Source organism: Ictidomys tridecemlineatus, chromosome 4 (genome assembly GCF_052094955.1).
Source record: "Ictidomys tridecemlineatus isolate mIctTri1 chromosome 4, mIctTri1.hap1, whole genome shotgun sequence".
NCBI classification, from domain to species: domain Eukaryota; kingdom Metazoa; phylum Chordata; class Mammalia; order Rodentia; family Sciuridae; genus Ictidomys; species Ictidomys tridecemlineatus.
In genome coordinates, this window is record NC_135480.1 from 44,355,214 (window position 1) to 44,381,113 (window position 25,900).

The 25,900-nt window shown below is 37.2% G+C and overlaps 2 protein-coding genes across 10 annotated transcripts in view; one reads left to right on the plus strand and one right to left on the minus strand.

The window, feature by feature from the left end:
• Spty2d1 (SPT2 chromatin protein domain containing 1) overlaps positions 1-21,074 on the plus strand; it is a 21,565-nt gene extending 491 nt beyond the window's left edge. The window contains exons 2-6 of the mRNA XM_005326737.5: positions 10,286-10,400; positions 11,496-13,034; positions 14,749-14,920; positions 16,908-16,985; positions 17,792-21,074. Of these exons, the coding sequence (XP_005326794.2) occupies positions 10,286-10,400; positions 11,496-13,034; positions 14,749-14,920; positions 16,908-16,985; positions 17,792-17,885 (1,998 nt within the window). The 3' untranslated portion in view covers positions 17,886-21,074. The remainder of the gene's footprint in view (positions 1-10,285; positions 10,401-11,495; positions 13,035-14,748; positions 14,921-16,907; positions 16,986-17,791) is intronic.
• Positions 1-25,900, minus strand: part of Misfa (mitochondrial sheath formation associated) — a 100,111-nt gene that overhangs the window by 15,180 nt on the left and 59,031 nt on the right. For 5 of the 9 annotated variants that reach the window (XR_013437721.1, XR_013437716.1, XR_013437718.1 and 2 more), the window contains 2 exons: positions 23,796-23,833; positions 22,824-22,935 (listed from right to left, as the gene is read on the minus strand). The exons of 1 other annotated variant lie outside the window; for it this stretch is intronic. Coding sequence is in view for 1 of the 8 variants with exons in the window: in XM_078046380.1 (XP_077902506.1) it covers positions 24,552-24,675 (124 nt within the window). In the remaining 7 variants the exon portion in view is untranslated. 3 more of the 9 variants (XR_013437719.1, XM_078046380.1, XR_013437720.1) reach the window with 3 other exon arrangements.

A 25,900-nucleotide genomic window follows, 5' to 3' on the forward strand; every position in this document is an offset into this window, starting at 1 on the left:
CTTCGGCATAACTTTTAAGAGCAAAGGTTGAGGAGGAAGAATGTATGTAAGGGACTTAAGGGGCTTTAGGGTGTTGGCTTGATAGCCTTTTGACTGACTTCTCGACGATCTTCGGGTTAAACATTTAATATTTTCTTGAACGGAGTTTATTCGTTCGTGGCCCCCACCACTGAGCCCCACCCACTTATCGCTTGCTAAGCCGTGGAAGTATTACCTTCTATGTTTTGGAAGAGAGCTTGAGCAGATTCCGCGAAATCTGGGCCAACAGAAGGGCGAGATAGTTTCAGCTTCCGTTTACCTGTGCCCTTCCACACTCAGTCTTTGTTTGAAATCTAGTTCCCATTTACTTAGTACATGTTTGCCAATTCACTGAAATTCGCAGACCGGTTAAAGTGGAAAAGCCAAAGACTAAATTGGTAGAGTGCCTAGTTTGTGGGGTTGTAGCTGTTTTGCATAAACTAATCATTTCTGGATCTTCAGATGGTACCCGCAGCACAGCTGTAAACCGATAAATTGCATTGTGATACCTGCGGTTTGAGCAGTGAGGTGTGGAACTTAAATCATTACTTTCAAAGTCAGTTCAACTGGAATTAATTAACCTCTTACTATATAATATGTATTTCCTAGGTTTATACAATATAATGGATTTTTTTTAATCTTCAGCCACTTGTCTTGTTGAATCTGGCCGTTTTCTTTTACCCTTTCGAAAATATTGATCTGACATAACAAAATAATGAATAGAGCCATATAATATATATTGTGATATTATAATACATATATAACATGTAATATCATACACATATGTACAATATATGTATATAATATCACATATTGTACGTATGAATTATATTTTTTCTTAGTCATTCACCATCCCAAGTACTCAAGAGTAATCAGTCTCCTAAGATGTGTACCATAAACCAGCATGTTGAAGTATGGGATCTAACCTTGAACAACAGAATTGCTATACGTGCACGTAAATTTTCTAGACAAATCAGTTTTGGGTCTGGTAACTATTCTCTTTGCATAATTTGGTCCATTATTCTAGATCCTCCAGAATTTCAATTGAGGTCAAAGATTGATAATACTAACTTTAGGAGTGTTCTAAGAATCAAGAATCAAGTTAGTCATTTCTTATTTTAAAAGCCAATGGCTGCTGGGAGAAAAGCTGGTAAATAATTCTAGAGCAGAAAACTTCAAAATATGTGTACATTTGAGGATATATATGTGTGGTGTTTGTGTGTGTATATGGGTATATGTGTATATGTAATCCATCTATAATTGCAATCACAAAGTGAAAAAGGATAAACTGTTGAAGTAATTTTAATTTTAATAGATGAGTAGCAGTTGTATATTTTATGAATCATATTCCCATCCCCCCCCAAATTAGTCAGCCTAGAAGTTTGATTTTGTTAGCATTAAAATCCCTGTCCTTTTACATGAAATGAAAGTCACAAAAAAGAAACTAACAGAACAAATTAAATTTAATCCATCTCCCTCTGCCCCCCACCCTGCTCTGCCCTGGGCTGGGGATTGAACCCATGGGTGTCCTACCACTAAGCTACATCTTTTGTTTTTATTATTATTTTTTAAATTTCAAGGCAGGGTCTTAATAAGTTGCTGAGTCTGGCCCCAAATTTGCAGTCCTCCTGCCTCAGCCTCCAAGTAGCTGGGATTACAGGCATGTGCCACTGCACCTGGCTAATCCATGATTTTGTTTTAACTTCATTCATCTGTTTGCTTTTACTTTTTTTATCAGCTTAAAATAATTTGGGCACCTGCAAACATACAGAATATTAAGATATTGCCATGTGTCCATGCCATATATCCCTCATATTTTTTTTATTTTTTATTTTTTTTTTATTTTTTTATTTTTTTTTAGTTATTGGCGGACACAACATTATTGTTTGTATGTGGTGCTGAGGATCGAACCCTGGCCACACGCATGCCAGAGGAGCGTGCTACCACTTGAGCCACATCCCCAGCCTCCCTCATATTTAATATATATTAACAAATTCTATATTTATGTTTATAATTTTTTGTATGTATGTGTGTATGTTTTATATACATTGTATGGATATGTATTGAATACTATATATGTGTGCATATATAGTATACACCCCCCCCCCATACACATACTGTTGTTGACGTGCTGGAGATCAAACCAGGGTCTCATATACTAGGCAAGTGCTCTATCACTGAGCTCTACCCCTAGCCCCCCATATAGCTCTAAAGAAGTAAAGAAAAATTGATGACAGAAGTCTTTACACTCCCTGCTGTAAAAAAAAATAACAGATTATACAGTGTAACAAATTATTGTAAAATAAGTAACCTTATAAATAAAATACCATCCAAGTCAAGAAGCATTTTAAGATAGATGCACATACAACACTTCTGTGGCATACATATAACCTGCTTGACCTAAATTTAATTGACTAATGGTCTGAGAACCACAGATGCTTTGTAGTAACTGACAACAAGGCCTACATCCCATTCTAATGTTTAGCCCTCTTTCTCCTTTTAGCCATCTTCTTCCCTCATCTTTTATGTGGATCCTATTAGAGTTGGCATTTATTTTAGTTTTCAGGATTCTTAGGTCAGATCTTTGCTACAGGTAGGAAGTCTGATGACTAGCAGTGATTAGACTAAAATCTAAATCAACTATACATCAACTTTGGACTCGTATTTTTATACATACTTTTAGTATGCCTGTGTTTTGACTTCAACCTTTCACATGAAGTCAGGGGTAGAATTTTATATGTATGGTGTTATGTCAGTGCTTAGAAATCTTGAAGCATTTTGGATTTTCAATTTAGGGATGCTCAACTTGTACTAATATTTCCTGAATCATTTCCTTCCTTCCTTTTTAAATTTTTTTTTGGCAGTGCCTCGTGTATACTACGCAAGCTCTCTACCACTGAGCTACATCCCTAGTCCCTCATTTCTTTTAAGAGAAATACTTACGTTCATAATATAGGTAAAATTGCATCATGCATCGATGTCATTTCCCAGTGGAAACTGAATACAAAATAACAGCTGATCAAGGTGTAACTAGTCATTGTCACTGGCTCTGTGTTTATTTAAAGGAGAAAAGATACTTTTGGTATCCTTACACTTGATTTTTCTCTGGGTTTCAATAGCAAAATGTAGTTGTCTCATTATGATAGAATAGTACAGCTTAGAATATGGATTCTTGTAAGTTTCATTATAATACATGAGACAAGTTATATGGTCCTTCTCATGGAAAATCTGGTGTGCACCACACCCCAAACCAAAAAGTGAAGAGCAAGTCTTCATGTGAAACCAGATTTATGAGAATTTGGGGGTCCAGTTTTGTCCCTCCAGTACAAGAACCATGTACTAGAAATGGAGTTCAGGGACTTTTAACTGAGCTGAGAGATTCAGATATTTTTAGGGGCCAGATAGATTCTGCATGTAACACCTCCACCTCCCCCCTCCCCCACTGCAGCTCCTATAACTGGGGATCAAACCAGGGCCTTGTGTATGCTAGGCAAGTGCTTGCTAACTCCAGCCTTGATGTAACTTCTTGAAGTAGTGGATATAAAATAATGGGCTCCAAGCTCTATGTATTCAAAAGAAAGTCTTTGATTTTTTTTTTTCTTGCAAGGGGTAGGGGGAATCGGGGATTGAACTCAGGGGCACTCATCCACTAAGCCACATCCCCAGACCTATTTTGTATTCTATTTAGAGACAGGTTCTCACTGAGTTGCCCAGCCTCTTGCTTTTGCTGAGGTTAGCTTTGAACTGGCCATCCTCCTGTCTTAGCCTCCTGAGCTGCTGGGATTACAGGTATGTGCCACTGTACCCAGCTTATGATTTTTTATAGTAGTGTTTCCTTTTAAAGAACAGTATGGGCCAACAGAAAAAGTCTCTGCAGGAAACTTTCCAGTGGGTAACATTTGATCTATAATGGATTATAACTAGATGACTCCCTTCCTGGATCTGAATATGACTTGTCCACTACCTGGGGCAGTTTTGTGTCTCTAACTTCAAATCACACTTCTCAACCAGTGTTTTAGGGAGAAATTCTCTTAATACTGTCCAATATTTATAGTATTTACTTTGTGCCAGGCATTGTTCTAAGCATTTTATGTATTAACTTAATCACCATAATAACCATGTAAAGAGGTTATTTTACTGAGATAATTATTTTACTGAGACGATAACTGAGGCCCAGAGAGGTGAAGGAACTTGCACAAGGTCACAGAGCTAATATTGATAGGTCTATTATGACAAGCAGAGAGTCTAATCCAGGCAGTCTGGCTCCAGAGTTTTTGCTCTTAATCATGACCTTGAGTTGAATGAAAAGAAGTGTATTGGTGGTAAGAAAGATTGACATCTATATAGCCTGAACTCATCCAGCTCCCTGTCTCAACTCTTATCTAATATTGCTTTTGACAATAACTCTTGGTGTTTTGTTTTGTTTTATTGTTTTGATACTGGGGGTTGAACCCACAGGTGCTCTCCCAATGAGCTGCATCCCCTATCCTTTTTTATTTTGAGACAGGATCTCACTAAGTTGCCAAGGCTGGCCTCACACTCGTGATCTTCCTACCTCAGCCTCTTGAGGCAAGTGTGCATCACCATGCCCAGCACCCGTGGTTTTTTAAAAAATGACATTCTTAGTGTATAGTAAAGTCTGAAGGGAGAGACATTTAAATGCCAAACTAACACCATTTAAAAACTGGTGGATAGGGCTGGGGATATAACTCTCATATGCACAAGGCCCTGGGTTCAATCCTTAACACCACAAAACTGGTGGATAGAGGAGTATTTATGGCCTTTTTGGCCTTGTTATCAGTGCCATCTTGATAAATAGAAGTGAGTCTGATAGTGAAGGAAGATAAGATAAAAGTTCAGTTGTAGACCTGTCTGAGGTAATGAAATTCAGGAGGCCAGAGGAAATTAAGGAATGTCACTTAAGACTAAGGTTAGAGTTAAGATGAAAGTGTTGGAGTTAATGAGAAGTGAAGCATGTTATAATGAGAACAATTTGGACCTTAGTCAGGAGACCTGCTACAAACTGTGTAATTGCTTGTAAATACAGTTTATCTTTTTTTTTTTTTTTTTGGAGTGGGGGGAACCAGGGATTGAACTCAGGGGCACTCAACCATTGAGCTACATCCCCAGCCCTATTTTGTATTTTAGTTAGATACTGGGTCTCACTTGAGTTGCTTAGTGCCTCACTTTTTCTGAGGCTGGCTTTGAACTCTTGATCCTCCTGCCTCAGCCTCTTGAGCTATTGGGATTTCAGGCATGTGTCACTATGCCCAGCTTAGTTGTAGTTGGGCCCAGTACCTTTATTTTGTTTATTTATGTGCTGAGGTTGAACCCAGGGCCTTGCATGTGCTGGGCCATACCCCAGCTTCTCATTTATCTTTTTTGGATCATTTCTAACAGAGTTGGACTAGAAACTCCGAAGTATCTACTTGACATTACATTTTATAATCAGTTATGTTTTGTAAACCCAATAACAGTAAATTTTATATTTAACCCCATAGAAATTGTGAATAGTATGTATTGGAGGTGTTTTCATTTTACCCTTTTTAGTCATCTGGATAAGCTAGCCTAATGAAAACAATTGTTTTCTTTTTCTTTTTTTTTAAAGAGAGAGAATTATTTATTTATTTTTTAAAGTTTTCGGCGGATACAACATCTTTTTATTTGTATGTGGTGCTGAGGATCGAACCTGGGCCACACGCATGCCAGGCGAGCGCGCTACCACTTGAGCCACATCCCCAACCCCAACAATTGTTTTCTTATATTTGTTCCTTGGTTGTGATGTTTTGAGAAGATGTTTGAAATTATGTGGTGTTTATTAAAGTTAAGGATGTATTCTTTGAATATTTCACACTCTAATTCTAACCAGTAACACTCTGATTTATGTAAAATCATCACAAAATTTTTATTTTCTACAATTATAACACTACATTATCTCCTGGTAAATTTCAGCTTTCAAGAGGGGATTGATTACTGGTTCCAATATAACACATTCTATAACTACATATTTCTAGACTGAAAGCTCCTTCTTTTCTTTTCTCCTCTCTCTTTTTGGTACCTGGGATTGAACCCAGGGCCTCTTACCCACTGAGACACATTTCCAGCCCTTCTTTTTATTTATTTTTTGACAGGGTCTCACAAAGTTGTGTAGGGCCTTGCTAAGTTGATGAGACTGGCTTTGAACTTGTGATGCTCCTGCCTTAGCCTCCCACTCCACTGGAATTACAGGCATGCACCACCATGCCCAACTGAGTGCTCCTTATTTTCATAACCTGACCTGACAGTATAGTTTCTATATAAACACATATGATTTTTTAAAGTGGCATAATATTTTCTAGTTTGGCTTTAGGATTACAAATTTTGGCAAAATCTCTGATTCTATATTTAAATGGCAGAAGTGCCACTATTGTGGATTATTCATTGGGTTCAGCAGAGTGACAGAGTTGGCTTGCAGTGTAATAGAATAGATATTCTTAGAATAAAAGAAACTCTGTCCAGCTGCTTTTCCTGAAGCTCAGACAATGAAGCAGCCTTTTGCCTTGAATCAGATTCAGAATTGATGGGTACATCTTGATGTACTGCTGCTAGAGCTACATATGACCATCTGATGCAGGGTAAAGTGCCAAATAGTTCTTCTCCCTTATTAAACAGAATATAATATACTCTCAGCCTAAGATTTTTTTTTAACATTATTCTTATTAGGCACAGTGGCACACACCTGTAATCCAGGTGATTTGGGATGCTGAGGCAGGAGGATCACAAGTACAAATCCAGCCTCTGCAATTTAGTGAGACCCTGTCTCAAAATAAAAAATAGAAAGGGCTGGGAAAATAGCTCAGTGGTAAAGTACTCTTGAACTCAACCCCCAGTACCAAAGAAAGAGAGGAGGAAAGAGGGAGGAAGAAAAGAAATCGTTCTCTTCTACCCCTGCGGGAAGCTATCTTATAAAGTATTCCATTACTATAAATCTTTTGAGTGTAACCTTCCTTCAAAAGCTCTTTCCAGCTCAATATTAAGATCTGTCGTCATATACCCAAGATAAATTTAAACACATATTCACATAAACCTACACAAATGTTCACCAGCAGCATTGTTCATAATAGTAGAGCCAATCCAAATGTCTAACTGATGAGTGGATAAGTAATATGTTGAATATCTATAAAATGGAATATTATTCATCCCTTAAAGATGTGAAATATTGATAGATGCAACAACATGAACCTTGAAGACATTATGCCAAATAAAAGAAGCTAAATACAAAAGGCTACTGTTATCAGTCAGTGTTCTTCAGAGAAACAGAACCAGTAGGATTTATTTTAGGGAATTGATTATGGAGGCTGGCAAGCCCAGAATTTGTAGAAAAAGCCAGCAAGCTGGAAAATGAGGCAGGAGTTACTGTAGTCTTAAGATATAATTCATCGTTTTCAGTTCAGATAAACCTTAGAGACCTACTCTTAAGGCCTTCAACTGATTGGATGAGACCACCTACATTAAGTAACTGATTTCTATAGTCCAGTCAAGTTAACAAACAAAATTAACTATCATAGTCACATAATGTCCAATTTCATTTATATGAAAGTCTAGAATGGGACAATCCATAGAGTACACTTGTGTGGTGGCCAGGGGTTGACAAGGAGAGAGGAAGGAGGAGTGATGCTTTTTATGGGTTTCTTTTCAAAATGATGAAAATGTTCTGGAGTCAGTAGTGATAGTTGTACAATTCTGTGAATATAAGAAAAGTCATTAATTGTATGTGTTAAATTGTTAGTTTTTATGGTACGTGAATTATATCTCGAAGATGTTTTAAAATAGAGATGATCTGTGATGACCCAGTTCTCTCTGGCCACCTGTAGATTTATAGGTTGTGACCTAAACTATTTTCTAGGTATCTCATTCCTTTGAATGCATTTTCAAGTTTCAGAGAATATAGGAAACTATTCATTATGACTCAGTTCATGTAAATAAGATTACATCAGTAAATAAAATTAAACTTTATCAAAGCAGTGTTGTACCACTGTGCCAGCCCAAAGCTGAATTCTTGAATACCTCTTTCCTTATTCTTCTGCATATAGATTTGATTGTACTGTGATTTTAGGTGATACACAAATACTTTTATTTTAATAGTTATATATTTTGATATGAATTGGAAAAATATAAGTAGCTTTTCAAGCCAGCCATTTCATGAGTATTATTGCTGAGGTAAAGCTCAGCAATATAATAGGTTGTGGTATTAGGTCTACATTGTTTTTTAAAATTAGTCAATAATAATATAGGTAGTATACTAAAAGGCAAAAATCATGAATGTATTTTGGTTAACATTGCTTTAAACTATATCTCATACCTCCCCACCTTTGGGTATCAGTATTCAATCAAGAACAGCTTTTCTGCTAGTCATTTCTTAAGTTTCTGTCTCTCGGCATTCCCAGATTAGGGCAAATGATGTCTTTCTCAGAATCATGTTAAGTTGTGCTCAGTGCTATGATACATAGACAACAAACCAGCCCATTTTAAATATGTAACATCAGTTATGTGTTCACATTTTTCTGGGGAAATCCTAGTATGGATTTGGCAGGTGAATCTATGAGATATATATAAAATTGGGCAAGAACAGGAAAATCAACAAAAATCAAATTATCCTCTTCTTCCAAACCTTCTTGGTAGGTTGGAGTGGAGTTAATGAGTGACTTTCTGTCTTAAATCAGTTTAAATCAGGCATCTCATTTGTGGTAGTATTTCCATAATGAAAATGTTAGCTGCTTGTGGATAGGGCCTGGGTTTGAGGTTCTCTTTTCGTAAAGTAGGGCAATTTTATATTATCTAGTTAGATTAGCATTATTACTCATCTTTCTCTTTAGTTTTCCTTTCCCTCTTTTTTCCTTCTTTAAATGTTGGGAAAGAAAGAGTCTACAATTCAATTTACAAAAACAGGATCTTAGTAAAGGAACTTATGTCTCAGCCAAGGTGAATGGGGAAAAAAAATTGGGGTGCTGTTTTGGGATTTCTGTCAGGGATGTGTCAGTTCTCAGCATTGCTATCATGCAGGATTTTCAGGTTGGATTAGGGCCTGTGCCTCCTTGACCAGTAGCTTTGTTGGTAGACTAATTTAGTTGCAACTTCAGCCTGTTTCAAGATACTTTGTATTTGGCAGCCTTTATAGTTAGCACAGATCCTTTGGCTTTCCTCTAAGAATTTCATACACAGTTGTGGGAATACTTTTTTGGTTTATAAATTGCTCACTTTGTTCTAGGAGATTAATGTTTCTTTTTCTACTAGCATAGCAATAGGTTCAGGAGATACTTGAACTGGCATCTGCCTAACAAGACAAAAGGAGGGTACTTTAAATTCTTAATCCAAGTGCTGGGAGTATATCTAAGTAGTAGAGTGCTTGTCTAACATATGAGAGGCCCTGGGTTCCACCCCCAGCACTGTAAAAACAAACAAACTTATTTTCTGGCCCATAATTATAATGTGGAATGGTCCTAAAGATGACTCATCCCTGGTCTGAATTATTAGTTCTGTGTTTATAGTACTTTTATAATAATGCTTATAAAATGAAATTTTTTCCTTTCATAATTCAAATTAATATTCTACTTTTAGTCATTTCTTTATGCAGTTACATAAAAACTAACATAAAAACTATTTCTAGAGAAATACCATCTGTTCCAGGATAATATTAGCACTTTCTTGGGTTAGGATGAAACTGGTCTCCTGTCCTGAGTTTGTATAGTACGACAATGGAGGTAGCACTATGGTTAAAGGTTATAAAGAATCAGGTCCTTCTCTGTTTAGATTTATTTCTTCCTTTCTTTTCTTGTGCAGGGGGATTGAACCCAGGCCCTTACACATGCTAGTCAAGTGCTCTGCCACTAAGCTACACTCTAGTCCCCCTAAAATTCTTTGAAATGTTTTTTATTTATGGTTTTTAATCCCTGGCTTTTGCCTATAGTCAAATAAAAATGTGTTTTCAATGTTCTAAGCAAAATAGCCTACATAGCTATAACTCCCTCCTAGAAAATCATCTGGAATAGCAAAGTCAGGAGAGACAGTAAAGTAGTAATTTTTTCTGTTTGTTTGAAAAGTTAGACTTTGGAATGCTTACCTCTGAAGGAAAGCTTTTGTTTATTTGTTCTTGAGGTTCTGGGGATTGAACCAAGTGCCTGGTACATGGGAGGCAAGTGCTCTACCACTGAGCTACACCCCAATCCCTAGACATTATACTATTAAAATTGCATTGTTTATAACTTTTACTCTCTGTTCTTATGTTTAGAAAAGATATAGTTTAGCAGTGGGACCTCCCAAGAAAGACCCAAAAGTTAAAGGTGTCCAATCAGCAGCCGTACAAGCTTTTCTTAGAAGGAAAGAAGAGGAACTTAGACAAAAAGGCAAGTGTCTTAAGTCTTCTACTTTCATATATTATTTGCAACACTGGATGTTCATAAAAACAGTAGACTAGTGGATTTGGGGTGGATGTTTGTATGTATTAAATTTATTTATAGCTTTCCTTTTGTTCATATGTTGGTAACTTGTAAATTTTCTTTTGCTGCTACTTAAAAGCTTTTTGGAGCCAGGTGCAGTAGCATGCCCTGGAGTCCCACCTATTTGGGAAGCTGAGGGAGTCAGATAGCTAGAACCAGGAAGTTGGGACCAGTTTGGACAACATTATGAGACCTTGTCTCTTAAAAAAAAAAAGGAACTTTTGAGGATTGTGATCATGTCTTCTAATTGGCCATAGTGAATCCCTAATAAGTTCTTCATTCTTTAACTTATTTAACCTTGGTTCTAAAACTATTTCTACTTATTTTGTACTTTATTAAATTAATAAGGATGTTATATTTTCAAAAAGAGTGTTATCTAAAAAATTTAAACATGGACTTTTTAAAACCATGAAACTCAAGTAGTAGTTTAAATGACAAAGAAAAGATTGAATAAGTATTTATTGATTTTATAATTAACAAGTGGGTACCAATTGTTCCCCTAACTTGGTATATTATTTGGTACGAACCATTTTCTTGTATATATGTATTTATTGCAGTACTGGGGATTGAACCAGAGGTGCTATACCAATGAACTACATCTCCAGCCCTTTTTATTTTATTTTTTTATTTTGAAAGTGGTCTTGCTAAATTGCCAAGGCTGTCCTTGAACTTGAAATCTTCCTGCCTTGGCCTCCTGAGTCTCTGGGAGTTTCTGGAAGTCACTTGAGATTTTAAGTGTGTGCCATGTGCCTGGCCCTGTTTTCTGTATTTAAAGCAGAAAACCAAATTTCCCACTTACTGAGTCATATAGAAAAACCCATATATTATCTACTTATTATGTAAAGATGACTCAATTGCTGCTTTTCAAATGACTTCCACATTTGATTCCTAGATATCTTCAGTTTGTAACTTGAACATTGTTTTGGCCAACTACTGATTTCAGATGAGCACACTGATGTCTTGAGACCTTGAAATAATATGTTCTTGTTTTGTCCTTTTTAGCCTTAGAAGAGAAAAGGAGAAAAGAAGAACTAGTGAAAAAACGAATTGAGCTCAAACATGACAAGAAAGCAAGAGCTATGGCCAAGAGGACAAAGGATAATTTCCATGGTTACAATGGGATTCCTATTGAGGAAAAGTCAAAGAAGAGGCAGGCAGTGGAAAGCCACACCAGCCAGGCAGTACAACAAGAGTATGAGATGGAAGAAGAGGATGAATTTTTAGAATACAATCAAGCAGAGTCAGAACAGGAGTATGAAGAAGAGCAAGTACCTCCCAAAGTTGAAAGCAAACCAAAGGTCCCCCTTAAAAGTGCCCCACCACCTATGAACTTCACTGATTTACTGAGGCTGGCTGAGAAAAAGCAGTTTGAACCAGTGGAGATCAAGGTAGTGAAGAAATCAGAAGAGCGGCCTATGACTGCGGAAGAACTTAGGGAGCGAGAATTCCTGGAACGAAAGCATAGGAAAAAGAAACTTGAGACAGATGCAAAACTACCTCCAACTGTGTCCAAAAAGGCACCCTCTCAGAAAGAAAGTGTGGGCACAAAACTTAGCAAAGGTTCTGGGGACAGGCGTCTTTCTTCTAAAGGAATGCCCTTTCCTCATAGTGAGAAGAAATCCAAACCCAGCACAGCCCATGAGAAACACTTATCAGTGTCTTCATCCAAATCCATGCCAGGAGAGAGGACCAAGGCAGGATCTGGCTGTAGTTCCCAACCCTCACTTCGTGAGGGTCATGACAGACCTGTTTTCAATGGGGCTGGAAAGCCCCACTCTAGCACCTATTCACCAAGTGTCCCAAAGACTTCTGCCAGTGGGACTCAGAAATCTGCTACTGAGCACAAAGCCAAAAAATTTCCCCCTTTTCATCCTAGCCATTCCAAGCCTGGGCCCACAGTCACCCCACACAATAAGGCTAAGAGTCCAGGTACCAGGCAGCCAGGCAGCAACTCCAACTCAGCCCCTGGGAGACCCAGCCCAGGGACTGCTCGGTCCATACTTAGTTCTGGCCCTGTGCCTAGACGCCAGAATGGCAGCTCCAGCTCAGGACCTGAGCACTCGGCCAGTGGGACCAAGAAGCTAGTCAGTGACTCAAATCCTTCTGGGCGGACAGTCACTGGTACAAATGGCCCTGGAAGACCTGCAACCATTTCAAGTGGCCCTGGGCGACCCATCAATGTCTCAGGTAGTTCTGGGAGACTTGTAGGCAGTTCTGGAGGCCCTGGGCGGCCTACAAGCAGTCCACATGACCTTCGACAACCCGTGAATAGCTCAGGACCCCCTGGGCGGTCGGTCAGTGGGCTTGGACGATCCATAAGTGGCTCGGTTCCAGCTGGACGTATTATCAGTAGTTCAGGCCCTGGAAGACCAGTAAGCGGCTTAGGACCTGGGCGAACAGTTAGTAGCCCAGGTCCCCCTTTAAAGCCCAAGTGTACTGTTGTGTCAGAAACAATATCTTCCAAGAATATTATTAGCCGAACCAGCAATGGACAGATAAATGGAATGAAACCTGCTCTCTCTGGCTACAGATCTGCCCAAGGTAAAATTGCCTCTCAATTTCCCCAGGAAATTAGAAAGAGTACTTTGTGTTATATAATCAAGGACCTTGCAAATCCTTCCATGTGCCCTTTAATGTACTCTGGTAGTGATGGAATCCTAATGTTTTGTCTGTCCTGTGTCTGCCTGCCCTATTCCTTTAATGATTGTGATTTGGAAAAGTCTTTAGAAAAGAGACTTATCTGTGTTAACTGCTACAGTAAACTTGCTTTATGATTTGTGAGATAGGGGGCTGGCACATGCCTTATATGCTTCAGTGGTTAAATTAATCTTTTCATGAACACTGAAGAGACCTGTCTTCAGGGGATCAAGGGTAATTGTAATCTTGAAACCTTTTGGTGAATTGTTCATTGAGTCAAAGTTTGTTAGGAGCCTATTATGTGGAGCTATTTTAGACTGTCCTTGTGTTTCTTCTCCCTATAATGAGTAGTATCAAAGTCTTAACCACTGGTGCTTTAGGAATCTGCTGTCCCAAGGTGCAGAATCATTGGTTGCATCTGTTAGCTACTAGGTTATAGCTGCTTCATGCTAACAGGCATTACTTTAAAGCATTTGTTAGGCACTATGGAGACTAGAAAAAGAAATCAATGATGAAATTCCTTTAAATTTTCTAATTCAACTGGGCACAGTAGCATATGTTTGTAATCCTGTAATCCCAGCTATTCTGGAGGCTGAGGCAAAAGGATCACAAGTTCAAGGCCAGCTTCTGCAAATTGGCAAGATCCTGACCCAATAAAAATGACTGGGGATGTAACATAGTGGTAGAGTGCTACTGGGCTCAGTCCATACTACCAGGAAAAAAATATATATTTTTTTCCTCATTCAGCTAGGTCATTGATTTTTCAACAGGTGACTTTTCCCCCAAGGAGACATTTCACATTGTCTAGAGACATTTTTTATTTTTACATCTGGAGACAGGAGAGATGTTAATGAGTCTTTTGGCAAAATGACATAAAGAGGTAATGGAGTGAGTTTTTCCTATAGTCAGTTTAGTCACTCAGTTTGAAAAATTATTTTGAGAATCTTTTATATTTTGTTGAATTTGTTTTTTTGCTATGGAGTCTTGGTCTGTTGCCCTTGCTGGCCTCAAGCTCCTGGATTCAAGAAATCCTCTGCCCTGTGAGATTATAGGTACATATAAGACTTAAAATTTTTTAATGAAATTATGGTGATCAAAAATAGAAGGGTGCTTCCTTTTATCTTATTTGGCAAAAATAAAAATTAATGATTCTGTGACAGTTTGTAACTTTTATTTATTCATCTATTTATTCATCTTTAGGTATTTTACTGATCTTTTAAATCCCAGACGTATGGACACTGCTAAGCTAGAAAATATAGACATTTCTGATAAAATCTGGGATAATTCAGGCATGGTGTGCATACCTGTAAACCCAGTGACTCAGGAGGTTAAGGCAGGAGAACGATAAATTTGAGGGCAGCGTCAGCAATTTAGTGAGACCCATCTCAAAATTAAAAATAAGAAAAAGGGCTGGGGTTTGATCCATAGTGGCAAAAAACTTGGGACAAGCAAATTCTATTCCTTCAGGATAACATGCTGAAGGACAGCCTGTTTGCTCTAGTTTTTAAGAATACTGTCTTAATGATTTCTCAGAATCTCAAATTACATAGAACTTGGGTGGTAATATTTTAATATTTAAAGTTTTAATGTTCCTTTAAATAATGGTTTCTCTTCTTAGGTCCTCAAAGACTTCCTTTCCCTACTAGTTACAAAAGGCAGCGAGGATATGAGGAGGAAGATGATGATGATGAATATGATTCTGAAATGGATGATTTCATTGAAGATGAAGGAGAACCTCAGGAAGAAATATCCAAGCACATTCGAGAAATCTTTGGCTATGACCGAAAAAAGTAAGGCTAAAGAAGATTTAGATAAATGTGATATACTTTTTATTTTTAGTAATTCATGTTATAAGGGAGAAATAAATAGTAGATTCACTGAGTGTAATGCTTAATTGGAGAGCCTTGGGTGATAGTTATTTTGAATAGAATTACCCTTTGGGCACTTAATATTTTAGAATCCAGAATAGTTTAGTTATTTGCATGAGGACCAAAAAAAAAAAAATACTCTTTTCAATTTGTTATTTTATATATATTTAAGGAAAATGGAACATGTAGTAGAAATAGATTGGCTTTGGGCTGAGCCCAAAGTACAGGACTTTAATCTCAGCCTTTAAATTTCTCTTCCCCAACTAAAGCCAGGTGTGGTGGTGCATGCCTTAATCCCAATGACTCAGTAGACTGAGGCAGGAGGATAGCAGGCTTCAGGCCAGCCTCAGCAACTTAGTGAGACTCTATCTCAAGAGAAGATTAAATGAAGGGTTGGGGGGATGTAGCTTAATGGTAAAGCACCCTGGGTTTCAAAATGCCAAGAAAGAAAAGGGAAAAGAAAAAAGAAGGAAATAAAGAAGAAATGGCTAAGATTTTTTTTTTCATTTTTTTAAAAATTTGTTATATATGACCGCAGAATGCATTCATATTACACATACAGCACAGTTTTTCATATCTCAGGTTGTAGACAAAGATGGCTAAGACTTTTTTTTTAAAAAAGAAAACAAATTGGCTTTGAAGTCAGAAATCCACCCTGATCTGACACCTGCTTTTTTCTTTTGTGTAAAAAGTTTTACTTCTAGGGGCTAGGATTGTGATTCAGTGGTAGAGCACTTGCCTAGCATGTGTGGCCACTGGGTTCAAGCCCCAGCACCACATAAAAATAAAATAAAGGTATTGTGTCCAGCCAACTACAACTAAAACAAAATATTAATTTTTTTTTCTTTTTTTACTACTCAGTGTGAACCATGGACAGTAGTGTGGGACCAGTAACATTGATACACCTGAGAGCTTGTTATTTTTATTTTTATTTTTTAAAGAGAGAGAGAGGGAGGGAGGGGGGGGGAGAGAGAATTTTTTATATTTATTTTTTAGTTTTCGGTGGACACAGCATCTTTGTTTGTATGTGGTGCTGAGGATCGAACCCAGGCCGCACGCATGCCAGGCGAGCGCGCTACCGCTTTAGCCACATCCCCAGCCCCTGAGAGCTTGTTATAAATATGAGCTCTAAGGATTCACCTCAGTCTTACTGAATCCAAATCTACTTTATAAGGTCTCCAGATCATCCATATATATATAATTACATTAAAGTTTGAGAAGCTGGGTATAAAGCCTAGCACAATCCTTACATTAGTACTTGCTACCTCTTTAGAACCCTAGATGAGAAAAGTTAAAAAAACAAAAATTACTAGAGTGGAAGAATTAGATTAAAAATCAGATCTAAAAATCTAATCTGAGCCATGTGCAGTGACATAAGCCTGTAGTCCCTGGTACTTAAAAGACTGAGGCAGGAAGATCATTAATTGAGGCTGACCTGAGCAACATAGGGAGACTCTCTTTAAAAAAAATAAAAATATAATCTTAGTGCTGTCAGTAATTTAGCTATCAACTCTTGGTCAAACCATTAATAAAACTACTTTAGTTTCTTCTGTCCTAAAGTCCTGTGCCACCTCATGATGGTCATGAAACTAAATGAGATTCACATATATAATATAAAATAATTTTCAGATTATGCTTTCAGGATTTTAATATAAATTGAGTGAATTGAGGAAGCATTGTTGGATTGGTACCTTCATTAACATTATAGAGTTGGGAATAGCGGCTTTCTAAGAATAATAAGTGCTCATTTGTTTTTGCAGTAGAAACTTACTTCTACCTATTGTAGAAATGCTAAGCAAGGAGGAATGATCCTAAATGTGTTTGATTTAGTTATAAAGGTTTGATTTTTTTCAAGTAAGAGGATGTAAATTTTTAAGAAATTTTAATTTTTTTTAACAACTTTCTTCAGATACAAAGATGAAAGTGATTATGCCTTACGTTACATGGAGAGTAGTTGGAAAGAGCAGCAGAAGGAAGAAGCAAAGAGGTAAGCATAAAACTTAACACATTTGTGCAAAAATATCCTAAAACTTTTCCACAACCTTTTAAAATGTTTTCTCATTTGTAAAATTTGAATACACTATTTTACTCATTGAGGTATTATGAAGATTAAGACAATGAGTATATGTTACACATGTAACATATAACATAGTATATGTTACATGTGTAACATACAGTAAATATTAGAGGCCTCGCATATTATGAGGGAAATGCTGTGCTTTTCTTCCTCCATCAGATTCATTCTCGCTAACTTCTAACTTTGTTGGCTTTGAGGACCCAGTAACAGTAAATTAGATTGCCTCTACCTGGTTCCTGTTTGGCTACCAAATAGTAAACTAATGATAATTTTTCAGTAAGGGTAACTTGTGATTACTTTGCTTATAGTGTTAATTAATAATTATTATTATTACCTATTATTAGTAAATAATTCACTTCAGTCTCAACCCACAAAACTAAAACTCTTTCCCCCTTCTGTAACTAGATAAAATGTCAGACAAAGGGTTCTTTTGAATGTTGTTATTGAGTAAATCATCTTTGTTCTTTATTTTTAAAAAGTTTTGAAATAAATTTTTATTACTTTGATAGAAATATTAAGGCATTTTGTTGTTGTAAGATTTTTTTCTTCTACAATTTGGGTTTGTTAAAAAAAATGTTTTCAGAGATAAAATCTTGAGGCTTTTTGAGAACATCAGCAGGGTTCACGTGAGCTTCCAGGTGAAATTGCACTTTTTGATTTTTAAAGTGGTAATCTCATGTATATTGACAAATACCATTTAAACTTTTTTTCAACAGTTTAAGACTAGGTATGCAAGAGGACTTAGAGGAAATGAGACGTGAAGAAGAAGAAATGAAACGTCGAAAAGCCAAGAAGCTGAAGAGACGTTAGCTGCTCTTTATTTTTGAAAAATTCTGGAAACACTGCTGCAAGGAGATTCTGCCTTCAGACTGAATAAGCCCCCTTTTCATTTTAGATTTATACTTGGGTACTCAAGAGAAGGAATGCATACTGTTACTTGCAGGCTGTCAACTGAGCATAAAGTATTTTCAAATACTCCAGGGTGAAATCTGTAATGCCCACAGTGTGCTCTTATGAAGTTAACTGTTCACACAGATGCCAGCCTTGATCCTGATGAGCTATGCACTCTAATGTGGGGCCACTGACAAGTCAGCCAATCTTCTGTTGTTCCTTTGCTATTTTAAAAGGAAAGAAAGGATTGCCTCTTGACTCCTTATAATTCTGCTGATGTGAGTAGGGCACTGCCCAACTCCAAATCAAACTCATTGTCTTTATGAGGAACCTGGCCCTTCCATGAATGTTTCCAGCAATAAAGTGACCTGTCCTAATCTATATGTTTGGATTGAGAACTCAAAAATGTAGAGTAAATTTTATAATTATCACATGGATGTCATCCTTGTGACTTTAAAGTACAAAGTAGAAGGAATTATATTGTATTCTGCATTATACATGGATTGCATTACTGAACATTCTTATTAATTTAGGTGGTTAGGCAAATAAAAGTTTTCCAGTTAAAAATACAAGTTAGGCCAATATAAGAATGTTCTTTTCTGAGTTTTCCTTTCAGATTTATTGAGTTATTTTTTGTTTGTTTGTTTTTGGTTTTTTTTTTTAGATTTATTGTTATGTTGGCTTTAGCGTAAAACAGACAAGGTCACTGTGCTGATTTATTTTTTTCTAAAGAAGTTCATTTTTATATTGAAGAAAAAAATTATTTTATTCAAATGTTAGATTTGAGAGAGTGTTTAAAAGAAAGTGACATGAGAGGCTCCCCCAGTACAAAGATATTTTGGAATCCCAAGGTCCCCTTGTACCTCTTGATGTTAATGACTGCATTTTTAGCTTAAATTCCTTAGAAAATATCAATGACAAAAAACCAAAAACTAAATTTGTTGTGTATTAAAAGCATCACCTTCTCTTTTTGCCCATATTGCACTTTTCTTTCAAACTATGCACTGTGAAGAGATTCCCACTCCCCAACCCCTAACCCCCAGGTAGAAAAGGGTGTTTCCTGTTATTGGTATTTTATTGGGCTGTGGAACTTTCTTCATTTTCACTCTTAAAGTCATATCTATAGACATTATATCACTTAAGCCTCAAGTCTAAGCAGTTCCAGTCAGGCTGACCTGAGATCTGTCTGGAAGGAAGCCAATTCTCAAGGACAGTTAGCAACAGAAAATGAGACAAGATATTACAGAGCATTTGTCCTGAACTCCAAATATGGAGGATTGGAGGCAGTCAGAAATAAGCTTGTAGGACAATACTTCAATAATTGTTCTGGCTTAAGCCACTGGACAGTGGGGGAAAGGAAGTAGAAGGGGAATTGTCCTACAAAGAATCCTTACTCACTCTTCAGCAGACACAGACATTTTCATATATTCCTTTTTACCCATGAAGTCTTTATTCTTCGAGTTTGGGTATTATAGTATTACCGAGTACCATTGTTAGCTTTCATTAATGGGACCATATGACCAAGTCCTTTAAAACTTATTTTGAATTGAGTTTCAAACTTTGAAAGTGCAAGGATTCAATTTTAAAGTTGGAATCCCATGAAATGTGTTTTCTTCATTAGGAGTAACACCATAACTCTTCACATAGATGTTACACTAGTAGTAGAAAATCCTATTGACTTCCTCTCACCCATCTCAAACACCTTCAGTGAAATTGATTTAAGGGTAGTGGGATATTCTGTTTAATAAAATAGGTTTAGAACATTTTCTCTACCATAGGCCCTCCCTCAAAAAAATTTTTTTCTTGGATTTTTTTTTTCAATATTCAGACTCTGAAATTTGTAATTACAATCAAATACTTATAGCTGAAAGATTTCTGGTGGCTTAAAATTTACTAGCACTGAATGAATGGTGCACTTATTACTGAAAGAAACCATTGTGCTAGATTAGTAGGAAGAGTCAGGTTGTAAATCTATCACTTTTGAGCGAGAAGTATTCTTTCATAATAAGATGCTGACCTGCATCAACATTATAAAAGAATACTTCTGGCTCATTAAAAAAAAGTTGTAAATTAATGTTGGCCTTGTTTTCAAGTCCTGTCTTCCATTTTGTTGTTCTACACTTCCTGACCACTCTTACAAAAAGCTTACAAGCCTCTGAAGAAACTGGAATAGGCTGTTATTTTCTCAAGGTTTACAAATTAAGTGATTGATTTTTAATGTATTCTCTACAATTTTGATTTTTAGATTTTCTTAATATTTGAAGATGTGCCTTTTATTGGGTAATGTTAATTCACGAATGTAATAATGTTATTTCACAATTATAAAAATGTTACATGATCATGGGTGTGGCATTCTCTAACACAAAAGATGTGAAAAGAAAGTAGTTTTCATAAAACTCATGGCTCTGATTGCACAGTCCATTTTGCTTGTGATGTTTCAATGTCAAAGCAAAGGGCACTTTCTTTTAAGGCTACTTTCAGAACTTGTCTTTGTATTTTCTCTATAAACTATAAATGCAATTATGTCCATTTGGAGGCCAGGGTACCACATGTCACAGGTAGCCTTACATGTGTGCCATGAGAAAGTTCAAAGACTGTTAACAAAAAGAAAGTCTATGGGAACTCGAAATTTCATTTTTTAATGGTAATCCCCAAGATTTTCTCCAAGAAATAAATTGTTATTTTGTATTTTGTAACTTAAAAGCAGCTATTAGTACATTTCTGAGATATAGCAGGAGACCAAAACATTTTTGAAAAGAGAATAAATATATGAAGAGAGACTGGTTGTTTTATTTTCAGTGTGCTGAATATATTAGACTATTTATTTTGTGAGTGGATGTGATGAAATAAATATTCAGGTGTTTAGTATATGATTAAGAGTGGAATATAGATTCTTTGAAGTTGTTAAATCCATCATGTCTTTTACATAATGGACAAATCAAGTTTGAAAAAACAAACAACAACAACAACAAAAAACAACCTTTACATAGCTTAGCTTGTTTTCTGGTGCTGTTGACCTGCAAGAGAAAATACTTTTGCATATACAGGTGAATGTTTTGCAATTTATGTATACAAGAAATTGTAGGCATTAAAGATATTTTATTGATATTTTTAGTGGTTTGCATTTATTGATCAAAACTTTGAGTTATTCCTTATCATATTAAACAATTTTCTAGCTAAAATCTCCCTAGATTTTTCAGACTTTAGGGGTTGGGTTTGTCTCCCGTACACAAACCTGCTTGTTCTCTGTTATACATTCATGTCTCTTCAGCCCCTACCACTGATCTCTCTCTTCTTTTACCAGCTTAAGTCCTGTTGTGCTCTCAGATACCCAAGTTAAGAGAACTGTAAAGTGGCTAGAATAATACATTCAGAAATTATAGTAGTTGTGTTTATGGATTTCAAATTCATTTTATTTTTCATAAAAAGAAAAATCCATTCATTGTGAAGAGCCACTTACAAATAGTTTAGTAAACATGTACCAAGTAATCTTGTGTGAGCTTTTTGTCACTATAACCAAACTGACTAGTTTATTTTGGACTCAGTTTCATTAAGTCTCAGTCCATGGTCAGCTGATTCCATTGTTCTGGGACCATAGTGAGGCAGAATAACATGACAAAAAGGTGGGCAGAGAAAAGCTGCTAAGCTCATGGCAACTCAGAAGGAAGAAGAAGAGAGGAGCCAGGGACAAAATATATAATCCCCAAAGGCACCCCAATGACCTGCTTCCTCTAGCCACATCTCACCTGTCTATTAGTTACCTAACCTAGTAATCCACTCAGATTAATTAAACCATTAAGCCACTGATTAGGTTAAAGCTCTTATAATCTGATCATTTTACCTCTGAGCATTCTTGCATTTTTCATATGAACCTTTTGGGGACATCTCACATCCAAACCATTGAGACTCTAACCAAAATATCTGCTTTGCTGGAAAGGATGCAGTTCTCTAGAGCATTAGAATTACAATCCCTAACCTGTGTTCCCACTTCCTGAGTGTTAATTGAAATCCTCAAACCACTTTCAGAGGGCTTATAAAGATCCTAGGGTTCAGGGCTAGGGATGTAGCTCAGTGGTAAAATGCTAGCCTGGCATGTGAGAGACCCTGTAGTCAATCCCCAGCATCCCCCCAAAATTCTAGTGTTCCTACACTTAAATTTATTAATCAAATAGGTTTCTTAACTCAGTTTCCATCCCGGTTTCATAAACTACTCTGTACCATATGGAGGTCTGAGCCGTTAGCTTTTATGTCTGCATATACTGGCTTTGAGGAATTATCAGGCAGCTTCTTGTCTTCAGGTGATAGACATTTAGGTAACAAAATCTCAGATATCCCAGTCATTCTCATTGGACTTGCCTTAGCACATAAAAGCATGTACTGGACAAGGCCTGGGTCTTAATCTTGACTTCGGCCTAGAGCTGTGTTGGAAAGATATTTAAGCCTCTCAATTTCTGCCACATTGCAAAGTTAACACCCAGTTTCGGAAGGCTAATATGTATATTTTAGTATCTGTTCTCAATTTTAAAATGAGTTCCTTTCCCCACATGGGGTAAACTTTGTGTTCTTAGTAATAACTAAAAAGGCTACAGAGAAATGCCTACAAAGAACAGGCTTAAAGTTGCTGTAACCTCTAGCCCTTTTTGTTAACAGTACTTAGGAGGAGAATATTATTTGGAAAGTAGGTCTAAAGAGCTCTAGAAATTTCTATCCTTAAGGAAATTGAGTAGGGGACACAAAATTGCCTTGGAAGGGACCCAATCATCTCCTACCACCTTCTTACCCTCTACCTTCCTGTTATAATAATACCGTCTTTGTTCATCTTAAAAAGTGCGGAACTGGACATAAAATATGACAAAATAATGTGCAATTACTTTATGAGAAACCAACAACAGGAACTGTACAGCTAGTCAGGTGAGCTTCAGAGCTGCATTACTTCACCAGGATCATCCTTGCTTACTTCCACAGGGGTCTGGGGGGAAAAAAGTATGTCAGGTGGGTCCAGCGGTTGCTAGGGTGAAGGGCTCAAGCAATTGCTTTTCTTGCCAAGGGCGGCAAGGGTAGTTGTGTCCAATTCTGTCTCACCTAAGACCTCTGATGCTGGCTGCCAGGGGGCTCAACAATGTGGGAGCTGACGAGAGGTAGAAAGAAACATCAGCTACCAGAACCCTTTGTCAACAAGTATTTATGCAAAGATGGGTTAAGTCTGGGTTGCTGAAATGGGCTGATTTAGGAAAATCTTATGAAGATTGTTCATTTAAAAATATGCTGTTAGCATACTATAGATTAGATCACCCATATCAGATACCTTTGGCTCTGGGCCAGAAACATTCATCCCCTTACCTCTAAATGAAGAATTTAAAAAAAAATTAATAAACTCCTTTAAGAAAATATGTATAAAAGAGCACATGAAAGAAAGTGGGAACTCCGAATTCTGAGTGTGAATAGTAACAGAAGTAGGTAATTTTTTTTTTTTTTTTTGGTACCAGGGATTGAACCCAGGGGTGCTTAACCACTGAGCCACATCCCCAGCCCCTTTCCCCTTTTAAAAAAAAATATTATTTTTATTTTCAGACAGGGTCTCACTAAGTTGCTTAGGATTTCACTAAGTTGCTGAGGTTGGCTTTGAATTTGCGGTCTTCCTGCCTCAGCCTCCCGAGCCACTGAGATTTACAGGCATGTGCGACCGTGCCTGGCTAACTTTTTTTTTTTTTTTTTAAATACAAGAAGAGAGTATTTGTTTCTAAAGTTACTAGAGTTGGATTTTCATGCTTAGTTTGTTACTTAGGGGTATACACTTCAAAGTAGGAACAAAGTCAAAGGAACACTTACCCCTCCTGGGGGATATTTAAATCCCTTCCACATCGTTCCTGCAATGAGAAGCAACCATAAGATAACGATCATTGTGGGGCTTCTTGCTCAGCTGGTGGTGTGTGCCTAGGGAAATGGGTGGTTCTGGAAGGTAGTGTTCTATTCCCTGAGTTCTGGGAACTGGGCTGTCTTCATTAGAGACTAGAGGATGGATGGCCCAGCATGACAGCTCCTGGTTGAGGGTCTCTGGGGTCTACTCTAAACTAAAATGGCTCTCCATGGCCATTTTGGGGGGCAGGGCTCAGATACCAATTGTGACATCAGCCCCTGTGACACTATGGAAAAAAAAATCACAGTGCACAGCTATGGGATGGTTGGCCAGGATGCCACATATGTTGGAGCTAAAGAAACCTTATCAAAAGGGCCCTTATACTCTAGTGACTGTTTAGGATCTCAGTAACATCACATCCTTAATAACAACTCATTGCATACTAAAATATATAACTAGTGGCTTTAACAATCTGATACAAAAAAAAAATCACTATTCAAAAACAACAAAACCATCCTGGATTTATTGAAGGAATTAACTGGTTAGGTATACTATGAGCAATTAACTTTAATGCTATTGTTAGGCTGTTCAAAAAGGAAAATTCTTGCATTTTGTGAAATGCAATTTTCATCAGGCAGCATAAACCTTACAACTACTGTGGGAAAAGAAGACAAGAAAGATGGACTATTATGTTCATTTCACAGCTGAAGAAATAGGCATAGAGTTGTTTAAGTGATCAGGATTACACAATGTGGCAATGTCTCAGCTAAATATGTTTTCAGTTCTTCCATCCACATCCCCACGCTCCTCACAAAGGTCTGACTCCTTTGGGCCAATGCTCTCTTGGAAATCCTGGGGCAGATGGATTAAAAAACAAAATAAACAAGCAAAAAAATCAACAAGAAGAAAAACCAATTACCAAGTGTCCTGTTCTTAATATACCTAAGATTAGGGCTTGACACCTCTTCCTTCTTAAAAAAAAAAAAAAAAGGTGGCGGGGGGGGGGGGCTTCCAAAAACACTGCTCCTGTGTGATCAGGATAATAAGACTACAAAGAGTTAAGTTTATCTAACAATGGAACCACTCTTGAGAGGCATAAAAAAAATAAAACAACAATAAAAAAACAATAGGATGCAAGAAACCTAGGAGATGGTTTGCTGAAAGCAATATGTCCATTTAATATTTTCTGTAGGCAGTCTGGTCTAGTGGAATGAAAATGAGAGGCCCCTAGGCTTGAATCCTACCCTCATCATTGAGCTGGCCTTGGGTAAATGCCTGAGGACACTATCATCAGTAAATCTTTGTTTACTAATTCATTATTTTACTTAGTTGTTAAGTTAGTATTTTACTAAATGTTAATTGTTTGGTTTTGCATTAGATACCTTACATGAATTCCCATATGTAATTTTTACAAAAATAGTTAAGATACTGAGATATCTCCCATTGTACAGATGATGAAACTGAGGTTCAAGGAAATTAAACTTCCCCAAGGTCACATAGCTAATAAGTGGCAAAGTTAGAACTTGAACTCAAGTTCTTGTTCTCTAGTTTTATGATCTGCCAAAAAGGTGGTTTAAAATGTTGGTATAGGCACAGTGGTACATGCTGGTAATCCCAGCAATTCAGGAGGCTGAGGCAGTAGAACAGCAAGATTGAGACTAGCCTCAGAAATTTAGTGAGACCCTATCTCAAAAATAAAATAAAAAGGGCATCCCTGGGTCTGATCCTAAGGAAGGAAGGAAGAAGTGGGGAGGGGAGGGGTGAGGAAGGGAAAGAAAGGGAAAGGAGCATGAGGCAAAGAACGAGGAAGGAAGGGAGGAGGGGTGAGTTGGTACAAGATAGTAGAGTATTTGTGAGGAGAAAATAAATAAATGGGAATCATCTTCAAAAGCAATACCTATAGGGCTGGGATGCAGCTCAGTGGCAGAGCACTTGCCTAGTATGTGAAAGGCCTGGATTCTATCTCCAGAATAGCAAAAAATCACAACAAAACAAAAGGATACTTATACCTGAATTTTGGCCTCATAGTATTCCCCAAGTCCTCTTTCCCCACCATACACCTCAAATCATCTCCCCT